The sequence below is a fragment of the Anastrepha obliqua genome, chromosome 1, assembly GCF_027943255.1.
Source record: "Anastrepha obliqua isolate idAnaObli1 chromosome 1, idAnaObli1_1.0, whole genome shotgun sequence".
NCBI lineage: Eukaryota > Metazoa > Arthropoda > Insecta > Diptera > Tephritidae > Anastrepha > Anastrepha obliqua.
Genome location: NC_072892.1, coordinates 98,435,488 through 98,453,562, shown reverse-complemented (window position 1 = coordinate 98,453,562; position 18,075 = coordinate 98,435,488). Strand labels below are relative to the sequence as shown.

Sequence of the window (18,075 nt, the reverse complement as noted above, 5' to 3'; positions counted from 1 at the left end):
AAAGCAATGGAAACAACCAAACACAAGAAATTATACGCACGCACACATATTTTCTTGCTACGGCGTCTTCCGCATAAAGACGCAAACAAACTGCATTTGTAGGCTTTATATTAATTTATGCTTTCACAATTAACACACGACACTTCGTTTTCATTAGTTTGATTAGTTTAACACTCACAAATCGCAATACTAACAAGCCATTCACTGAATTTTCATAAACATGTAATTTCTCCTACTTTTGTTTGTTTTGTTCGTTTGTTTTGTATTGCTAAGGAAGTTGACGTCAGACTTGTCAAAATCACGAAAAATTAAGTAACTGTTTTTTAATGGTCCCGCCTTAGATACTCAGTTCGCCTTGGTTTGACGTAGCAGGAGTTATGAATCGGTTTGTTCACAAAGAAACTAAGAATGTGTTAGCGATATACGGAAAAATTAACGAAATGTCACTTCGTCTACCACCGTCTAACTACCAACGACTGATTGGACGAGTATGTGAAATTTCACCATAGTTATTGGCCAAACCTAGTAATCTATCATCCTTGAGTTAAACCAGAGCACGATTCTACAAATACATCAATTTGAAGGACTATTATCAATTACAGCTGAAGGAACAAGAGGGAAAGAAAGTTCAAATATTCTCACTTTGACTATCGAGCACCAATCAGCTCTTGAAACAATACCATCTCACATGAATTCACCTTGGTGGAACTCCTATGCTAAAACTAGTGAACATTCAGCCCACAAAGTCAATACGTTAAAATATGAATCTAATTAATTTCTAGCATGGCAAATGTCGTTTGAGTTGCATTTCCTCTGCTTTAGGCAGCGAATTTTAACATGGTCTTACGGATAAATGGAGTTGAATAAAACAGTTTAAGCGGACCTACCACAAATATTTAACGCCTTACAACTTTGCTGTAGAATAGAGTAAATTCAAGTGATGAAAGCCAATTAAAAGTTACCTCGGTTTATATCCCGTAAAAGGTGACAGGGAATGTGTTATGCCACTATTACAAAATACTACGCATCAAAATGCAATCAGATATTGTCGTTTATGTCCCCACATGCATAATTTTCAGAAAACTTTCGACGTACTCAGTCCAAATCCTGTACTCTGGTTTCCGAGATGTTTGACAAATATTTTAAGCTATCATAAGTAAATAATTCCAGTCAAAGCGTATCCCATCCGAGTGCATAAAAATCTTCTCTACTACAGTTTTTCAGAATAATAGAATCTTATTTCTATATGTAGGTAGGTATGTATATTTTCACAAAATAATTATACAATTAAAATATTACAGTACAACTTTGTTTTTGTAACTATTAAGGCTTTCGTCATAGTAAATTATAAAAAAAGCACAAATCTTAATTTATTTCAACTACACTAAAGATTTTTAACATTACATTTTGAAGTTCGCACTATTGCATCTGTTTTAATTGAATTATACTTTGTGTGTTAGTATACAATAAAGTTTCTAAAATTAAAACTCAAAGCAAATAAAGTATATTCATTAACATATCCCTTAAAAACCATTAAAGTGCAATCCAAGTATCTGTGCAGTTGAAATAGCCAATTGCGCAAATACACGCTGCAGTTAAATGTTAATGGATGTTGATGATGGACTCGCGTCCTTTGCCAACACCCACCCATTGTACTGGCACGTGCAGCTCATTTTCTAGGAATCGTACGTACTTTTGTGCATTTTCAGGCAATTCCTTGAAGTTTCGAATATTCTCGGTACTCTCCTGCCAACCGGGCAACGTAGCATATTCAACAACAATCTCACCCAATTCTGCGATTGTGCCGGGGAAGTGATCTAGTGTTTCACCATTAGCGCGCTTATAGCTATATAGTAAAAATAACAAATTTAGCCTATAAATTTTGAAGTTCAATTATGTAAAATACATACGCCACAGCCACTTTGATATCTGGCAAAGTATCAAGAATATCAAGCTTTGTCAGACAAATGCTCGTGTATCCGTTCACAAGAGAAGTATATTTCAGTAACGGAATATCGAGCCAGCCACAGCGACGTTTTCGCTTTGTTGTAACACCGATTTCAGCACCACGAGTCTGGAGCAATTCGCCGATTTCCTAATACACAAACAATAATTTAAAAAACAGGATCCCTCAAAACAAATTTACATATACAATACATACATTAATTTGTTCGGTAGGGAACGGACCATCGCCCACACGCGTTGTATAGGCTTTAACAACTCCAATAACCTCGCCAATAGTCTGTGGTGGTAGACCTAAACCCGTGAGTACTCCACCTATACTGCAATTGCTGCTCGTCACATACGGATATGTGCCGAAATCAATGTCCAACATAGCAGCATTGGCACCCTCTACCAAGATCGTCTTTCCTTGCCGTAATGCGGTGTGTAGGAAACAAATGGTGTCTTTCACATAGGGACGCACCTTTTCTGCGTACTCCTTGTATCGTGCCAACTCGGCATCGACGTCGATTTTGATTGAAGGGAAGAGACGCAAATGTGTTGCCACAATGGATTTAAATCTAAAGATGGAATTATTAAATAAATGGTGACATTTAAGTTTTTCGAGTAAGTACGAGTATATAGAACATTGCAAAAATATTTTACTTGTCTGTGAAGATATTAAAGTCACCCAACAATTCGCCCACTCGAATTCCGTTACGGGTTGCCTTGCTGGAATAAGCCGGACCAATACCTTTCTTGGTGGTGCCGAGCGATTTGCCGCCTTTTTCGGCTTCTTGCATACCATCAACCAATTGATGGAAATCAAATACCAAATGCGCACGATCCGAAATGATCAAGCGATGTTCGAGCTTTTGCAAGCCTTTTGCCTCATTTTTAGACAGTTCCTCGAAAAGTGATGGTAAGTGGATAACCACACCGTTGCCTGAAAATAGTGTTTTTATTTAATAATTTATAATCATATGATAACGTTTTTGCTCGGTCATATTCACATCTTCTTCTAAAAATTATTTTGTTATCTTGCTGCACCTACTAATATTGTCTACATACTTTAATATGATCTACTTATACATATGGGCATTTCCGTGAAAATGCTAACTACAGCTAAAAAATAAAACCCTTGTACACTTTTTTACGATTCGTTAATAGGAGTAGAGAACCCTCATAATTTCCAGACGGTGTGTGCCAAAAACAGAATCACAAGATAAATGTAGTTCGCCAAATGCACTTGACAATAACAGCAGCGCTTTCAGGCTCGGAATATTTGGGTTGTGAGAAGTAGAGTAAAAAATATTGGAAATGAATAAAGATGTTTCGAGCAACTAAGTTCTCGTGTTGTTATTTTATATTAACAGCCGTAAATGCGTTAAAATAAAATCTTAAATCAAAGTAACCTTGCAATATATATACATGCAAAAAAGGCTTGCTTCAACTTATCAAAAAAATGTAGAAGCTTTTAAAGTGGTTGTGAAAGTTCGAAACGGTGGAGAGAATTAAAAAAAATATGCTTAAAGAAAGCTGAATATCGACAGAAAATGGCAAGTGGTGGGAAAAATTAGAAAAATATTCTTCAAAAAGAATAGGGAAATATTGCATACGTCAAAATAAAACGGAAAGTACATATATAGAGGACAACAATTGAATCATCTTACAGATGTAACAAAATTTGAGGAAAGCGGTAGGAAATGTTGAGAGGATTTTGGCAAGTGACATTAGAAAGAAAGTCATGGTGAAAATATTTTCAGAAGTGTACTGCCTGGCAGACCGTTATTCGGCTCTGGGCGAATTTGACAGATATGCCGACGTCATTCGTTTTGTGCTCCACTAAGCTAAATCTAAATTTTGTGAAACACAAAACGAATAACGTAGAATCTTAAGTTCCCTCAAAATTTTTTTTTCACTATACCTAACGAGCAAACTTCATCCTTGAAAGGAGGTGGCAGTAAAGAGTCTTTGAGGGACGCCTAGATGCCAGTAGGCGGTATATATTTTCATGTCATCTTTGACACTAAAAATACAAAATACGTGATGTTTTTGGTGGAAATAATCGTCTGAATGGTTCGACAATTCAAGGGTTGATATCTCGATGTTCTCAACAATTAAGCATTCATGAATCGACTGTTTGGCGGACTTGAACTGGCATTTAAATGATGTAATTTTTGACATATAACAGTTAAGAGCCGTATTTTGATTAAAAATAGTGAAACCTGAAGGAATCTAAATTGTTACATGTTTGAAATACCCTTTACTTAAAGCATTACATAGAAAATATTTGAAAGTCGCAAATGCGGAAATAGGAAAACAACTATTTGGGAGACGGTATTAGTGTTCAAGCTTCTGGTCATAAAGACACTGTTATCTCTGATGGGCAAATAGTTGCTAAGTACTTTTATGCTTTGGTTGTATCAGCCCATCAATTATATTAAAGCGAGTTAACAACAGGATGTGTTATTATCAAGTAGATAATCAACATACGAGTATAAATATTACTCGAATGGCTTATTCACTAAGACAGAAAATGGAAGTTTAAATTAAATTTATTATGCAATGAGTAAAATTTCGGCTTCGTTACTGAATAAATTGGTTTCTTTTCTTTGAACAAAAATAATATATATATTATTACGAAAATATTTTACTAGGGAAACATTTGAAATCATTATTTAGAGAAATCATTTCAAAATAAATTCAACGAAAAATTCTTTTCATTAAATATGAAAATTACTCCAGATCATATTTATTGAGATACATATTTTTGTTGATTTTAATAATGTTTAAGAAAATAAAACTTCACAAGATTTGCAGAGTTTTGCCTATTTTTACAATCACCCTGAATAAACTTTCCTGGTTTTTTTATTTATCTCGTCCGAACGAGGTTATTATTTTTGTCAATTTCCACCCAGCGCCGGGGTTTCAAGCGCACTTAATTTCAATCAAAGGAGTATACATTTTACAAGACGATACATTTTTTATAAGTCAATTCCGTTTCCATACTTTTTCTTCAAATCTAAAGTTTTATGACCGTTGCGTCTGGCATCTAGCAAATACACATACGTATGTAAGAGAATGGGTAAGTAAAGGGTCTTTGAGCACACGCGCTTAGATTTCGTTCTAAAATAAAACACATAAACATTTAGATTCTTTGAACTTTCACTATTTCCATTCCAAATATGGTTCTTAACAATTATATGTGAAAAATGACACTTTAAGCTACAGCAGTAATTTTCCCAACAGAACGCCTACTTTTTGGTGTGTCAGACAGAACCACTTTCTTGAAATTTTTTCACCAACCTTTACATACTTTGTTGACTCATTTGGACGATTGTTTCCACAAAAAAATTCACAATTTTTGCGATATGTTGCTCTTAAGGATCGAAAATTTTCATAATAAGATTCAATAATTTTAAGGCGTTGTTCTATCGTATAAAACTGTAAATCTGTCCGTTTTATAAATTTCAAAGATGACGTAAAGAAGGTGCCGTCTATGAATTATTCACTACTGATATCTACAGCCATGGACAGATAAATAGCACAAATGTGAACGTTATATGTTAGTACGAAGTCTGCTTTGATCAAATAATTTTTTTTTTTTTTTTTTACATTTATTACCGCTTACATTTATGCGAGGAATCTACCGTTTTTTTCGATGGATTTTTTTGTGTTCTATTTCATTTAGGCTTATTGCTGTTTTGAAGTGGACACAAAAGTAGCACATTGTGCAACGGAGAGTAAAACTTTAATATTGTTTCAGCGATTTTTAGTATAAATTTGGTTTCTAAATAAAATTTTAAAGTAAGTACTAAAAATGGGACGTGAAAAACATTGCACGCCGGAGAAAAGAGCTCTTATATAACGGAAAAAGCTATGCAGAAATAGCGGGAATGATGATGTGCCCTTGGAAAATGGTTTATATTGCTCTTAATTTAGTTAAGAAAAATTCATCCTATCTAAGCAAAAAAAACGGAAAGGAAACCAAAGCCGCGATAAACTGATGTTAATGTGTATAGAGCTATAATACGCAAGAGCAAAGCAGATCCTTTGAAGTCGGCACGGCAAATAATGCTTGAAATAAACCAAGAATCTGGTCTACAGATATCAAAAAAGCTTGTAGGAAGGCGACTTAACGAAGCCTAGCTGTTTGGCCGCATAAGCCGAAAAAACAACTTCTCTCAAAAAGACATATCAAACACCGACTCTCCTTTGCAAAAGCCCACAAAGACAAATCTATTCAGTTTTGGAAAAACGATTAATCACGTGGTTGGTAAAATCAGTTATATAATGCTGATGAGTCGGGGTTATTCTGGAGACTTTTGCCAGAGAAAACGTATGCGTCAAGTTTGGAGAAGAGAGCCCCAGAGGTAAAGTCCGAGAAGCAGCGAATCACGTTTTTATGCTGTTCAAACGCCACTGGATCCCACAAGCTTAAGCTTTTGGTAATTGGAAAGGCGAAGAATCCACAGTGCTTTAAAAACTTTCAGTGTCCCACCGACTATAAGAGCTCGAAATCCGCCTGGACGACGTCGGCTATTTTCAAACAATGGTTTCATGAGTCATTTGTTCTACAGGTGATAATTCCTTGTAAGTTTTGTCCGATTTTTTAAAGTTAACTGGTTGTGTTTTAAGGTTACATCGTTTTTAAAAAAGAAAGCCTTACCAATTAATGCTCTCCTGCCACCAAACGTTAGTCCCCTTATTCAACCGATGGATCAGAATGCAATAAAAATCACTAAGTTGCATTACAGAAACAGCCTTCTAGCTTCAATAGCAGCGACAAAGTCTGATTGCTCGAGTCGTTGAAAAAAATTAACTTAAAAACAGCTATTAATCTTTTGGATGCGGTTGGTTTCGTGTTGGTGAAGCAACATTAGCTAAGTGCTGGAACAGTATTTTAAATTTTGCGGTAAGCAATGATGATCCCGAAGATAATGTTCCGTTGGCGGTTTTAAAAGAAAAATGGACTGGAAAAATGAACTTCGCACCTTGATGAGCAACACCGTCGATCTCCTTAGTATTTTAAATCCTGAGGTACGTTCGTGTTCGCAGATATGCTCAAAGATATGTATGTGGGTTATTGAAAACACTTTTTTTATTAAACATTTCAGATTGAATTCACGTTACCAGCCACTCATGAATGGAACGAAGATATCGAGGAGGGCAATGCAGATGACGATCATCAACAAGAGGACGAATCCGATGATGACAGAGTATCAGAGCAACTGGAGAAAATTAAGCCGACTGAAGCATTGCAAACAAAAAAAATCTTATGTTTATACTAGTGTGGTACGTGTAGGGGTGGTCGGTCTAAATACATGTTTCTTTGTTGAAATTAAGTAAAACTGACAAAAATCCAACTTTTCCTCATAAGCAGGTGCAAACATTCCAAGTATTTGCGGAAAATGATTACCGCGGCTTGCTTTACAGTAGCGCCCCTGTCAATCCAATTCTCCAAGACTTGAGTGGTGCTATCTCACCAATGACGATTTTCGCCTGAGTCGTATTTAGGCATACTCATTACAGGTGTATGGATTACATATGGAATTGTTATTTTCCTTTTTTTTTGTTATGGCATATCAATGAAATAAGAGTTAATAAAAATCAAAAAATATTGCCGTCTATGGATAACAATTTCAGGTGTCCCCGCCTAATCCAATTAGGAAAAATAACGAAACTTTACAATTATTAACGCACTCTATATATCAATGATTTTAAGTTGTATATTTGAAACTTGTTTTTAATTGCAGTCCTAAAGTAAAATAATAATAGCTTTAATAATCAGAATAATTTAAATGACAAATAATGAAAGCCGAACCAAACTCGTCACTGAAAGTCTTTTGATGTTACCAAATACATGAATAACATTACATATAAGTTACCTTAGAAGGGCCTGAAAGCGCTTTGGAATCAATCTAAGCACTAGCAACACCAAAAGTGCATGTATATTATATTTGCAAGCAGGCATGTACTTGAAATCAAAAGGTTGAATGTTACACATTTTCAAAAATAAATGGGGCATATTTTAACATATTATCAAGCAAATAATACTTTGCACCCTTATTTCTGGGATAGAAACCAATTCTGTCAGAAGCGTATAAAAAAACACACCTAATAAAAAAAAGTCGGCAATAATTTCTCGACGGCGTTCAATGATCCTCCAATGCAAAGTTCACATGAATCTGTCGCTCTTCAGATGCATTGGCTTGTCAACAAGCAAGTGCGAGTTTTCCAATCGCCAATTTCATTTGTAAACAATTGACAGGAAGTGCGTGCCGTCAAAAAATATGTATAAGCTGATTCGTAAAGCGATTTATGACTACGATAGTCGCTTCTTCGCTACCAGAATGTCCCGGATTTATATCCGGTCAAGGAATTGTCACTCGAGGACCATTCTACATATGGGGAATGTTTATGCTGCTAAAACAACAACAATCACAACCGTATATTTGGAAATGGCGAAGAGTACTCTCAAAAGACTTTGTGAGGTGTGGTGAAGGATGGTTGAACAGCATAAAAAACATCCTTTCAGTGTTTGCGACGAGCTAAAGTTAGTTCCTAAAATTGCACAATATGGTCCGAATCCGTTATCACATTTTTCGATTGTTGGTGAGGAAATAATAGAATTAGGCTAAAAGGTAAAACAAGTTTTTGTCATTCCCACAATAGATGATTCTACATTCATTTTCCTTCTTAAATTGTGCAGCCACAGCCATCGATTTTTGTCCGAGTTTAACAAAGTTCGACAGTCGTTTCTTTCTTGCGCTAACTGGCACCAGTCTAAAACCACAAAGTGAAGCCAAACCTGCTCCCCGCTTGGCATTTTTTTTACGAAAAGAGGAACTTTGTTGTTGCAGCAGCATAAAAATTCACCTTACATGTACGGGGATTGCCGCTGGAGTGACAGTCCTTGACCGCATATAAATTCGAATAACGTAGAGCCGACTGTCGTGGGAACGAAGATACCTTTCTTTTTCTCTGACGCTAGCCAGCGGAGTTCCTGAATCTTGATTATTTTCATCATTCAATCGAATGCAACATTTGTCGCCGCAAAGGTGCAAAGGTCCCTAACTCTTCCGCAGAATCATTTTCTCTCAAGCCACTCCAAAGGTCGCCCCATCGGATGTTGTCATTTGTCAAGCTTATGCGCCACACAGTAGTCTTATAGAGTGTGGTTTTTGCTCGTCGCCTTCGTATTTATGTAGTTTAAGGAACCCTGTCAAGGTAGATTCTCTGCTGGGTTTCAACGCTCACAATATTTATTCCCAAATAAACTAAGTTTTGACTTTTCAAAGTTACACCTGTCAAAGTGCGTTGGTGTCGTAGTGCAAGCTTGGTGACTGTTGCTGTCTTTAAGTAGGTCTGTGGTTTCAACCAATGCGTCCTACCGGTCCCCGGGGAACAGATAGCAGAAGCGTAGTTTAAAACCGTCCGGCAAATTGCCTTACTTGGCGCCAGCAAAGTTTCGTTAGAATTGTTGGGCCTTTTCACCATTACTAAGCATTTTAGTTTTTAACACTCAAGTATTTTGGCCTACATCTTCTCTACTAAATTTTAGAAAATTTAAGGTATGTGGAATAGGTAAATAACAACGTGAAACTTTATCAACATTTTTGTAAATGTTGACCAATACAAAAATGTAACTGTAAAAGTTACAAAGTGACTGCAGGCCTACCAAATAATTCTTTAATTAAATGTAATGAGAGCATGTAAGCTGAAATTGATGAAATATTTAGTATGAATGAAAATCGTGCCGATAATTTTCCAAATCTAATTTTTATATGCCATCGACAAATCAACTTTAATGCTCTTTCATACCCTTTCATGTTCCCGTACAATTGCATGCGTTTTTATAGTATTTGCACAATGAAGTTCTATGAATTATGTGCATAAAGTACTTAAATACGTATATATATAAATATACATGTGCGATTACTTTTATTATTCATTAGTCTTGTGACACTCATTGACAGTGCTGTACCAAGGCACCGACAAAGCTTTGGAAATGGCAGTGGCATTTCGTGAGAGCAGAAATCATCGATTAAACATTTAAAAGCAAACCACTTAATCTTCTGAATAATTATTAATGCATATGAAAAGTATATATGTAAATATGTACATTCATACGGCCCTTTTTATAGACACTTGTACAGTTGTACCCACATACATATATATTATATGCATGCAAAATGACGAATTGTGACTTGTTGATTTGCGTGACAAGTGATACTTACAATTAAATAATGATTCCCTTGCCATAATAACTGATTCAATTATGAAATAATTTCAACTATGTATGTATTCTAATAAATATTTATAGACAGGTTTAAGAAACTATAAATAAGTCAGGTTGACAGAATGACAACACGTTGATTCAAATGTATACAATGTAAGCCAATAATAACGCTCTGTACATTGTAAAAGGTGATTTCCCGTATATTTTAGTATCAGATAATTTGCGATTATCTTTGAGAGATGTGCATGCATACATACATACATGTGTATGTATAAAAAATGAATTTTGGCACACAAAATTCACATTGAGTTTTCTAAAATCGAAAGTCTAACCCATAGAGTGACCGTGACCGTAAACTGAGGGAATTGTCGACGCAATTGATAATCACATCTACACGAAAGACTGCATTCTCAAGCAGTTTGGATGAGTTTTCTCATTTTCATCTTTTCTTTTTTTATTACATTGAAATAACGTCAACAGAGACGGTGTGTGTGACTTTGAAAAAAAAAAACAACAACGATGGCAATTTTCTTTCACGACCAAATATTTAAGCACATAGAAACTGAACGAGGCTGCAGCAAGTTTAGTTTACTTTGAATGCTTAGTTTAAGGTTGCTTTTACTTATTTCACCCTTTACAATATTCGTATTCCATTATTAACCTTTGGAACCTCCACTTACCGATCACAGAGATACATTTCTCATTGACGATGCCACTGGGTAGCAGGTGAAAATCAAATTCTGTGCCATTAGCCACAACAGTGTGTCCAGCATTATTTCCTCCCTGAAAAAGAATTTGCACATTATGAAAGAAAATACCTTAGTTATATTTCAAATATATATAGTTATGAAATAATCTGCTAAAATTCTTTATCAGGCGTTGATTCAGCCTTATGGAAAAAGTTGGCAATATTTTACTACTTATTATTTTATTAGAGTCCAATCAATAAATTATTTATAAGAATAAAAACACATATGTATGTGTGTACATGAATAAAAAACATATATAAAGATATATATCTGTACAAAACACTGGGTAGAGTTAAAGAAACACATGCTCCAAATTATACACATAACAAATGTTTCTCAGCTGATGCTAAATGGATACGCTTAAAGGGTTAGGGTTAAACAAAAAATCGATTATTTGTTTATGTATGTATATATGTATATTTAAGAATACAAACAGAAATTTTAATATCGTTCCGGTGAATATTTTCGAAGTTACACGCAAATTTGAAAAGGCGTTTCAGTACTTTTCAAACTTTAAACGCATTTTTCTGAAAATGGTGTTTTCAAAACCAACATTTCTCGAAAACGGCAAAGCCGATTAGTCACAAATTTTAACACGAGCTTCTTAAATATTTTTTGGTAATTAATCGAAGAGTTTTTCTCGCCGATATATATTATTTTTTTTAATAAACAATTTAAGGCCGAAATTTTGGTCAAAAATCGATTTTTATTTTTTGAGAAACCGCCATTTTCTAAAAAAAAAAAAAACACAAAAAAAAAATGATTTTGCTTATAATAATTACTACATTAATATTACTTTAACGAAATCTGTTCGGTTTTTTTATTGTCATTAGATCCAGTTCAGAGATCAGCTGTAGCTCTTTTCCAAATAAAGGAAACAGTTAAGAGATAATAAATTAATCAAAAAATTTAAAAGTTTTCTCTGAAAAAAATTCTGAAAAATTTGCTTATTTCGGCCTTCTAACTGTATATAACCCCTTAAATTATAACATACAATCTCTCTAATAATATTAGCATCGCGAATGTATGTTGGAAAACAAAAAAACAAGTTAGTGCTGAATTCGGTCCAGATCGATAAGTTGAGGTCGAACACACAAATCTCGGAATCCTTACCGATATTCTATAAAGAAATTACAATATTCTATATAGAATTAAATGAATCTGTTAGCGTCTGGTGGAAACAGTTTCGGCGCTAAAGAACAAACGCAATGCTAATGAACTGGTTCGGGCTTGTCTGATTTACTATAGGGATAATACATTTATTTGAACTAACATATGTATGTATGTATATCAAGTGTAGATTATTTCACGGTACGGTAATAAAAAGAAGAGAAAATAAATATTTGGCAAAGGTACAAATCGTACCAAAGAGATTTATAGCTTATATTATTATATACATGCATACATATGTATCTAGATATGTACATATGAATGCATTTTTCACAATGTATAGAGATTTAATAAATATATATTCGAATTCGTTAATTCAAACAATTAATTTTTGTATCAGTTAATATTCAAGTTTTTACGCAAAAATAGCTATGTAGTGCATACAAATAAATACGAGTATACGTAAAAAAAATATTTTTACATACTTCTTTAAAAAAATCTGACAGCCCGAATTAGTACGCATTCAATTCGCGAGAAATGTTGCATCATTTATGTATGTGGTGATTTTTTCGTTTTTCACGCTCTTCTCATTTTTCTTTCAACTTTGGAACCGATTTTAGCCAGATTCTCTCTATGGAAATCAAAAATACTAATGACGCTTGCGAAGCAGTCGTTTATCACCATTAAATGTTTGATATGTTCCAATTTTGTTTGTTTGATAGAGATGACCTTGAGAGTAGTTTTGCATTTCAGAATATGTGTGTAGGAAAAGTATGGAAAAATCTTCGTCTTTAGTTGTGTCATTGAACTCACAGGAATTTTCCGAACAGGCTTGCAGTGGACGGATGGGCGAGTCACCGACGTTGCGTTTAGATTTTATCTTTGTAAGCTTTACACAAACATACTATATTTAATAGATATGTATACGAGCTTTAATAGTTTTATAGTCCAAGTCCTAGATATACTATGCAACAATATGTAAAAGTAACTTAAAGTATTTTTGTGCAAGTATATCAGTAAAATTTCTGTAGATACATACAAATGTACATATACATAGGTAGTTTCCAGATAAGATAAGAGGCGTTAATTGCGTATAAGCAGCCATTCCCAGTTTTATGTAAGAGTATTCTTCACTTACAAACACAGTATTTAGATAGCGAGATTACATTTGATGAAAATTAATTACTTTATTTGTATTTTACAATTGGCGCACACATTATTTGCTAAATTTTGAGCGAATTGTGGCGAGCTGCTTGGTGTTATCACATAAATGGAGGGACCTACAGTTTTATACCAGCTTCAAATGGCAAATTTTTTTAAAAGTCTTCCTATTGCAGAAATGCTTAACAAGGTTTGCTTTGATGTTTCATGTCTACATAAAACCCAGTCGGCTACGACAACCAAGTTTAAGTGAAAACTGAGCCTATTCATCATATTGATAATTTTAAAAAATAAGTATTCTATATAAACCATATAAAATGCCCTTACAACAATAGATACTCAAACTGGTACTATCCAGTTTTATATATTTGCGTATAAGCATATTTGGGGTGTATATCTAAAAAATATTTGCAGTAATTATTAAAAACTCGAGGAGAACGTCGCGATATTATAAACAATATACAATGAATACTGTTCTACGAAATCTCCGCGGCTTATCTACATACATAGACTCGAATCAGCATACATATGGACAGATATAATAGGGAAATACAGAGAAATAGCACAAGCAGACGGATGACGCCTAGGTGAAGCGGGAGACAAAAGTGAATCACAATTGACGGTTATTCACTACTCGATTAAAGGCGAGAGGAACGCAAAAAGTAGATGTTATGTAAACATTGAGAACCGAAAATGCGAGTAGAGAAGAATTTCGCCCAGCAATCACATGCATGGCCTTTGGTGTGTCGTTATGTATTTCTTGTGAATGAATATTAAAATACGCTGCGGACTAGAGCATTCACGAAAATATTCACGATATTAAGTTGTCTCCATTTTTCCTTTACCTTACTCTACTCTACTTATTACTAATTTACTATGTATTACAGAAGCCGACATGATTAACAATGTGAATTCAAGACCGCAAAATATAACACTTCGTAGTTCGCAGTTCTTCATTGGGCATTTAAATATTTTGTACGTGATTAATGTCTTACCTGACACCTGCAAACTATGTCTACTTCCAATGCCAGCATGTCAACCACTTTGCCTTTACCCTCATCGCCCCATTGAGCTCCGAGGACGACTCCAACCTTGGATTTGTACATATTGAGGCGTCCTTGATGCAATGTCTCGTAGTTGCTCCCATTCACAACACTGCTACTACTCTCCGACATCTTCACACGTTTGGTTGGGGTTGGTGGCGCTATTTTGGTAGATTTTCCGCGAACGATCGACAAACCAGAAAATTCAACAACAGTCACAAACCTACCCTAAGTACTTTTCTCGACTCAAGCAAAACTTCTAAAGAAATTACCTCGAATAAAAAAGCACATTTATCAGTCTATTCGGCAAGTGAAATATGTCAGTTGCTATCTGTCAAATAGTCGCATGCGCGTTGATGTTTTCCGTCGGAGTTGCCTGCTCTATATAAATTAATTACTGATCGAAGTTAATCTTTGAAACATCTTAACGGAAATGTGTAATTTTATGTTTACATATCGGGTGTTTTTTAGGTGTATGAGAACGATCGCTATCGATAAGTGTTTTCATACTATGTTTATACGCTGACGGCCCCATGAGTTCGTATTTTTTCGAAATGAGAAAGGAGTTGCTATTAGAGTGAATGGTGGGCGCTATATAATACATTACCCTGGCGGCCGCTGTAGCCGAATGGGTTGGTGCGTGATTACCATTCGGAATTCAGAGAGAGAACGTAGGTGCGAATCTCGGTGAAACCAAAATTAATAAAACAAAAAAAAACAACATTTTTCTAATAGCGGCCGCCCCTCGGCAGGCAATGGCAAACCTCCGAGTGTATTTCTGCCATGGAAAAGCTCCTCATAGAAATATCTGCCGTTCGGAGTCGGCTTGAAACTGTAGGTCCCTCCATTTGTGGAACAACATCAAGACGCACACCATAAATAGGAGGAGGAGCTCGGCCAAACACCCAAAAAGGGCGTACGCGCCAATTATATATATATATAATACATTACCGTTCGACGGTATACAGAATGCTCTAGTGCCTTCTGAAAACCGCTTCTTTATTTTTTGCAATTTTGATCATCTTTTCAAATAAGTAAAAAAAGGATGAGAAGTTACTTGTGAATGGCTTAGCAATTTCGTAATTTTAACATTTCTGACTTTTAAATGAAAAAAACTAATAAAAATGAATTGCCGTGTATTATAATACGTTCACATATAAGTAGATGATCTACTTTTTCGCGCTTAAGTCAAAATCCGTAATTATAGAGCGCGATTACCCATACAAAATTTCTTTGAGATTATAAAATAATTCTAGATAATAACGATACTTTTCGACATACAACTCTGTGTTTTCTGTGTTATCGATAATTATTGTTACGAATGTAAGGAGGAACATCAAAATAAAAACTAAAGGAAATGGATGCCGGCAAAGAAAACAGGTCTATAAACATAATTCTAATAAAACTTTTGTTAAATATTGTTAATTATGGATTCATTTTACAGAAAAAAGCGTGTGCCCATAATCGTTTTGTCCTCTTATTACTTATTATAAAATGTAATATAGAATATCCCATGCGCATTGCTGCCACAATTTTTTTGGAACCTCAGTAAACGTCGCATACGGATTTTCTCCAACTGTTTATTATTAGCAGCCAATTGCACAATTAAATTAGCTATTACTTCTCCTTGTATTTTCTTCATATCGTTAATAATAATTAAAGAAACAAAAACACCGAAATATTTCTCCAAAATGATTAATTCTACCAGATTGTCAATTTTGCAGGTAATCTGCCATATGTGAACGGGTAGATTAATTTGGTGGATTTATAGGTGATTAAAGCATATGTGAACGTATTATTAAATTGTGAAGGCAAGACTTACAGATATATTTACCTCCAAATACATTTATTTGCGTGATTTTTCTGGTGATGAAGTGGCAAGAAAGTGTATGTATGTATATATTCCATGATTTTCACTAATAATTTCTCTTCATTTTGTGTGTTTATTTGAAAATATTTGGGGATTCGGAAGGCGCAGTCTTGTATTCTATCATCCTTGGGATGCAATCCAGGCGAATCGAGTACCTTAGTACCTTTACAAGGCGTTTAAGTGTGAATATGGATATAAATAATTTTTAGTAGCTCTGGCAAGAGTAAAATATTATTTATCCACCAGATGTCACACTTGTCAAATGTCAAAGTTGGAAGAACTATTTACTCTGAAAGTTGTGCATTCTTGTGCTTGTGTTTTGTTTAGCAAAATTTCTTCCAGTTAAATATGGCTTCAGCTTCAATATATTGTCAATTGTAAGCTTGCCTTGTTATAATTTTGGAAATGTATTACTATTAATTTTTTTCATTCTAATTTTTGTTCCAGTTGTCAAAAGGCCAATTTTAAATACACTTGTCCTAAATGTAATGCTTTGTATTGTTCTGTTGAGTGCTATAAAACGCCGGAGCACTTGAAGTGTTCAGAAAAATTTTATAAAGATTGCATACAAGACGCATTAACCTCGTCCGAGCCTAATTCACATGAAGATATGAAAAAAATCTATGACATTTTGAGGCGAATGCATGAGAGCGAAGCAGGTCTGGGACACGATTTTAATGACCCGATCGATTCTGATAACGAAGGGACGGATGCTGCAGACTGTGATGATGAAGAGGCACTGGATGAAGACGATGTTGAAGATATTGCGATACGTCTACAAGATGTTGATATTAATGATGCGGATGAAGTATGGAATCGCTTGACATCAGAGGAACGTGCTGAATTCAAAAATATGATCGATTGTGGCGAAATAATGAAGTTACTGCCCAGTTATAAACCATGGTGGGTGAAATCAAAAAACGCGAAAATTGTAGAAATAATCGGCGACAAAGTGGATCAACCAGATACTTTGAATATACCTGCTGTTGAAAAAAATATTCCAAAATTTTCTTGTATTTGTAAAAAGACTCCTTCAATTTGTATACATTATAATCTGTGGAATATATTGTGCGCTTATGGTTGTATGGTTCGCTACTTTAATGGCGAACATTATACAAGTCCAGCGGAGGCAGTTGTATATATAGTTAATTTAAGCTTAGTGTTAAAATTTGGTACGAATTTCGAGGACGTCGAGGATGCTATTGTGTCGGTTGAAATGGAAGCATTAACGACAAAAAATGTCGGCATAGGCGTAAAAGTGTGCAATGAAATTACATTGACGGGAAGTCGGGATCAATTAGATTCTGATGCGCGCTTGCTAATGTCATCGTGTTATTACAAACTTGCAGCACTTAGTGACATATATCGACTTCTGGTGTTGGCTAAAAAGCATCTAAAACAGAATAAATCTACAACCAATAGTGATTTTTATAAACTGTTCGCCATTTGTAATGGAAGCGTTGAGTTGGATCGAAAGAAATTGTTACATTTATCGAAGAAAATCGAATTTCTTTTGTCCTATGTAAATTGCGATAATGAGTACCGATTAGAGTAGTCCATATGAAAACACCTTTTTGTATATAATTCAAACTTAAGAACAAAAATAATGTGAATTAATTAATAATAATATACTGTATTTATTATTTTTACTAATCAACGCTTAACTTAATTTTGGCGATTACCCAAATATTCATAGGAATATTATACGCTGAGGGCGTGTGAATAGGTGGTTAGTATCGTGCAGTGTGCCTTCACATGCCAGACATATGTATATTGGCTGTCCTGATTGTAGTATTTTGACAGGTCTGGAGCTTTTTTCAGTGCGTATCACGGGGGCAGCATGATTCAGAACCGGCCGGCCAATTGCTTTAAATGTCGCCAGCAACATTTCTTTGTCTTCGCTTCAAATGCTACCAGCTAGCGATTTGAGGACCTGGTTGGAAATTGCAGGTTTGT

At 34.9% G+C, this 18,075-nt stretch overlaps 2 protein-coding genes across 2 annotated transcripts; one reads left to right on the top strand and one right to left on the bottom strand.

The window, feature by feature from the left end:
• Positions 1 to 1,252: 1,252 nt before the first annotated feature.
• On the bottom strand, positions 1,253 to 14,575 carry LOC129253128 (adenylosuccinate synthetase). The gene is made up of 6 exons (XM_054891388.1): positions 14,202 to 14,575; positions 10,867 to 10,969; positions 2,608 to 2,887; positions 2,162 to 2,522; positions 1,911 to 2,095; positions 1,253 to 1,846 (listed from the first exon to the last, which is right to left on the bottom strand). The coding sequence occupies exons 1-6, from the start codon at positions 14,379 to 14,381 to the stop codon at positions 1,603 to 1,605; spliced, it is 1,353 nt and encodes a 450-aa protein (XP_054747363.1). The 5' UTR covers positions 14,382 to 14,575; the 3' UTR covers positions 1,253 to 1,602.
• Positions 14,576 to 16,364: 1,789 nt separating this feature from the next.
• On the top strand, positions 16,365 to 17,746 carry LOC129253129 (zinc finger HIT domain-containing protein 2). Its single transcript, XM_054891389.1, has 2 exons — positions 16,365 to 16,496; positions 16,567 to 17,746. Exons 1-2 carry the CDS (start codon positions 16,468 to 16,470, stop codon positions 17,672 to 17,674), a joined length of 1,137 nt encoding a protein of 378 aa, XP_054747364.1. The 5' UTR covers positions 16,365 to 16,467; the 3' UTR covers positions 17,675 to 17,746.
• Positions 17,747 to 18,075: the final 329 nt, after the last annotated feature.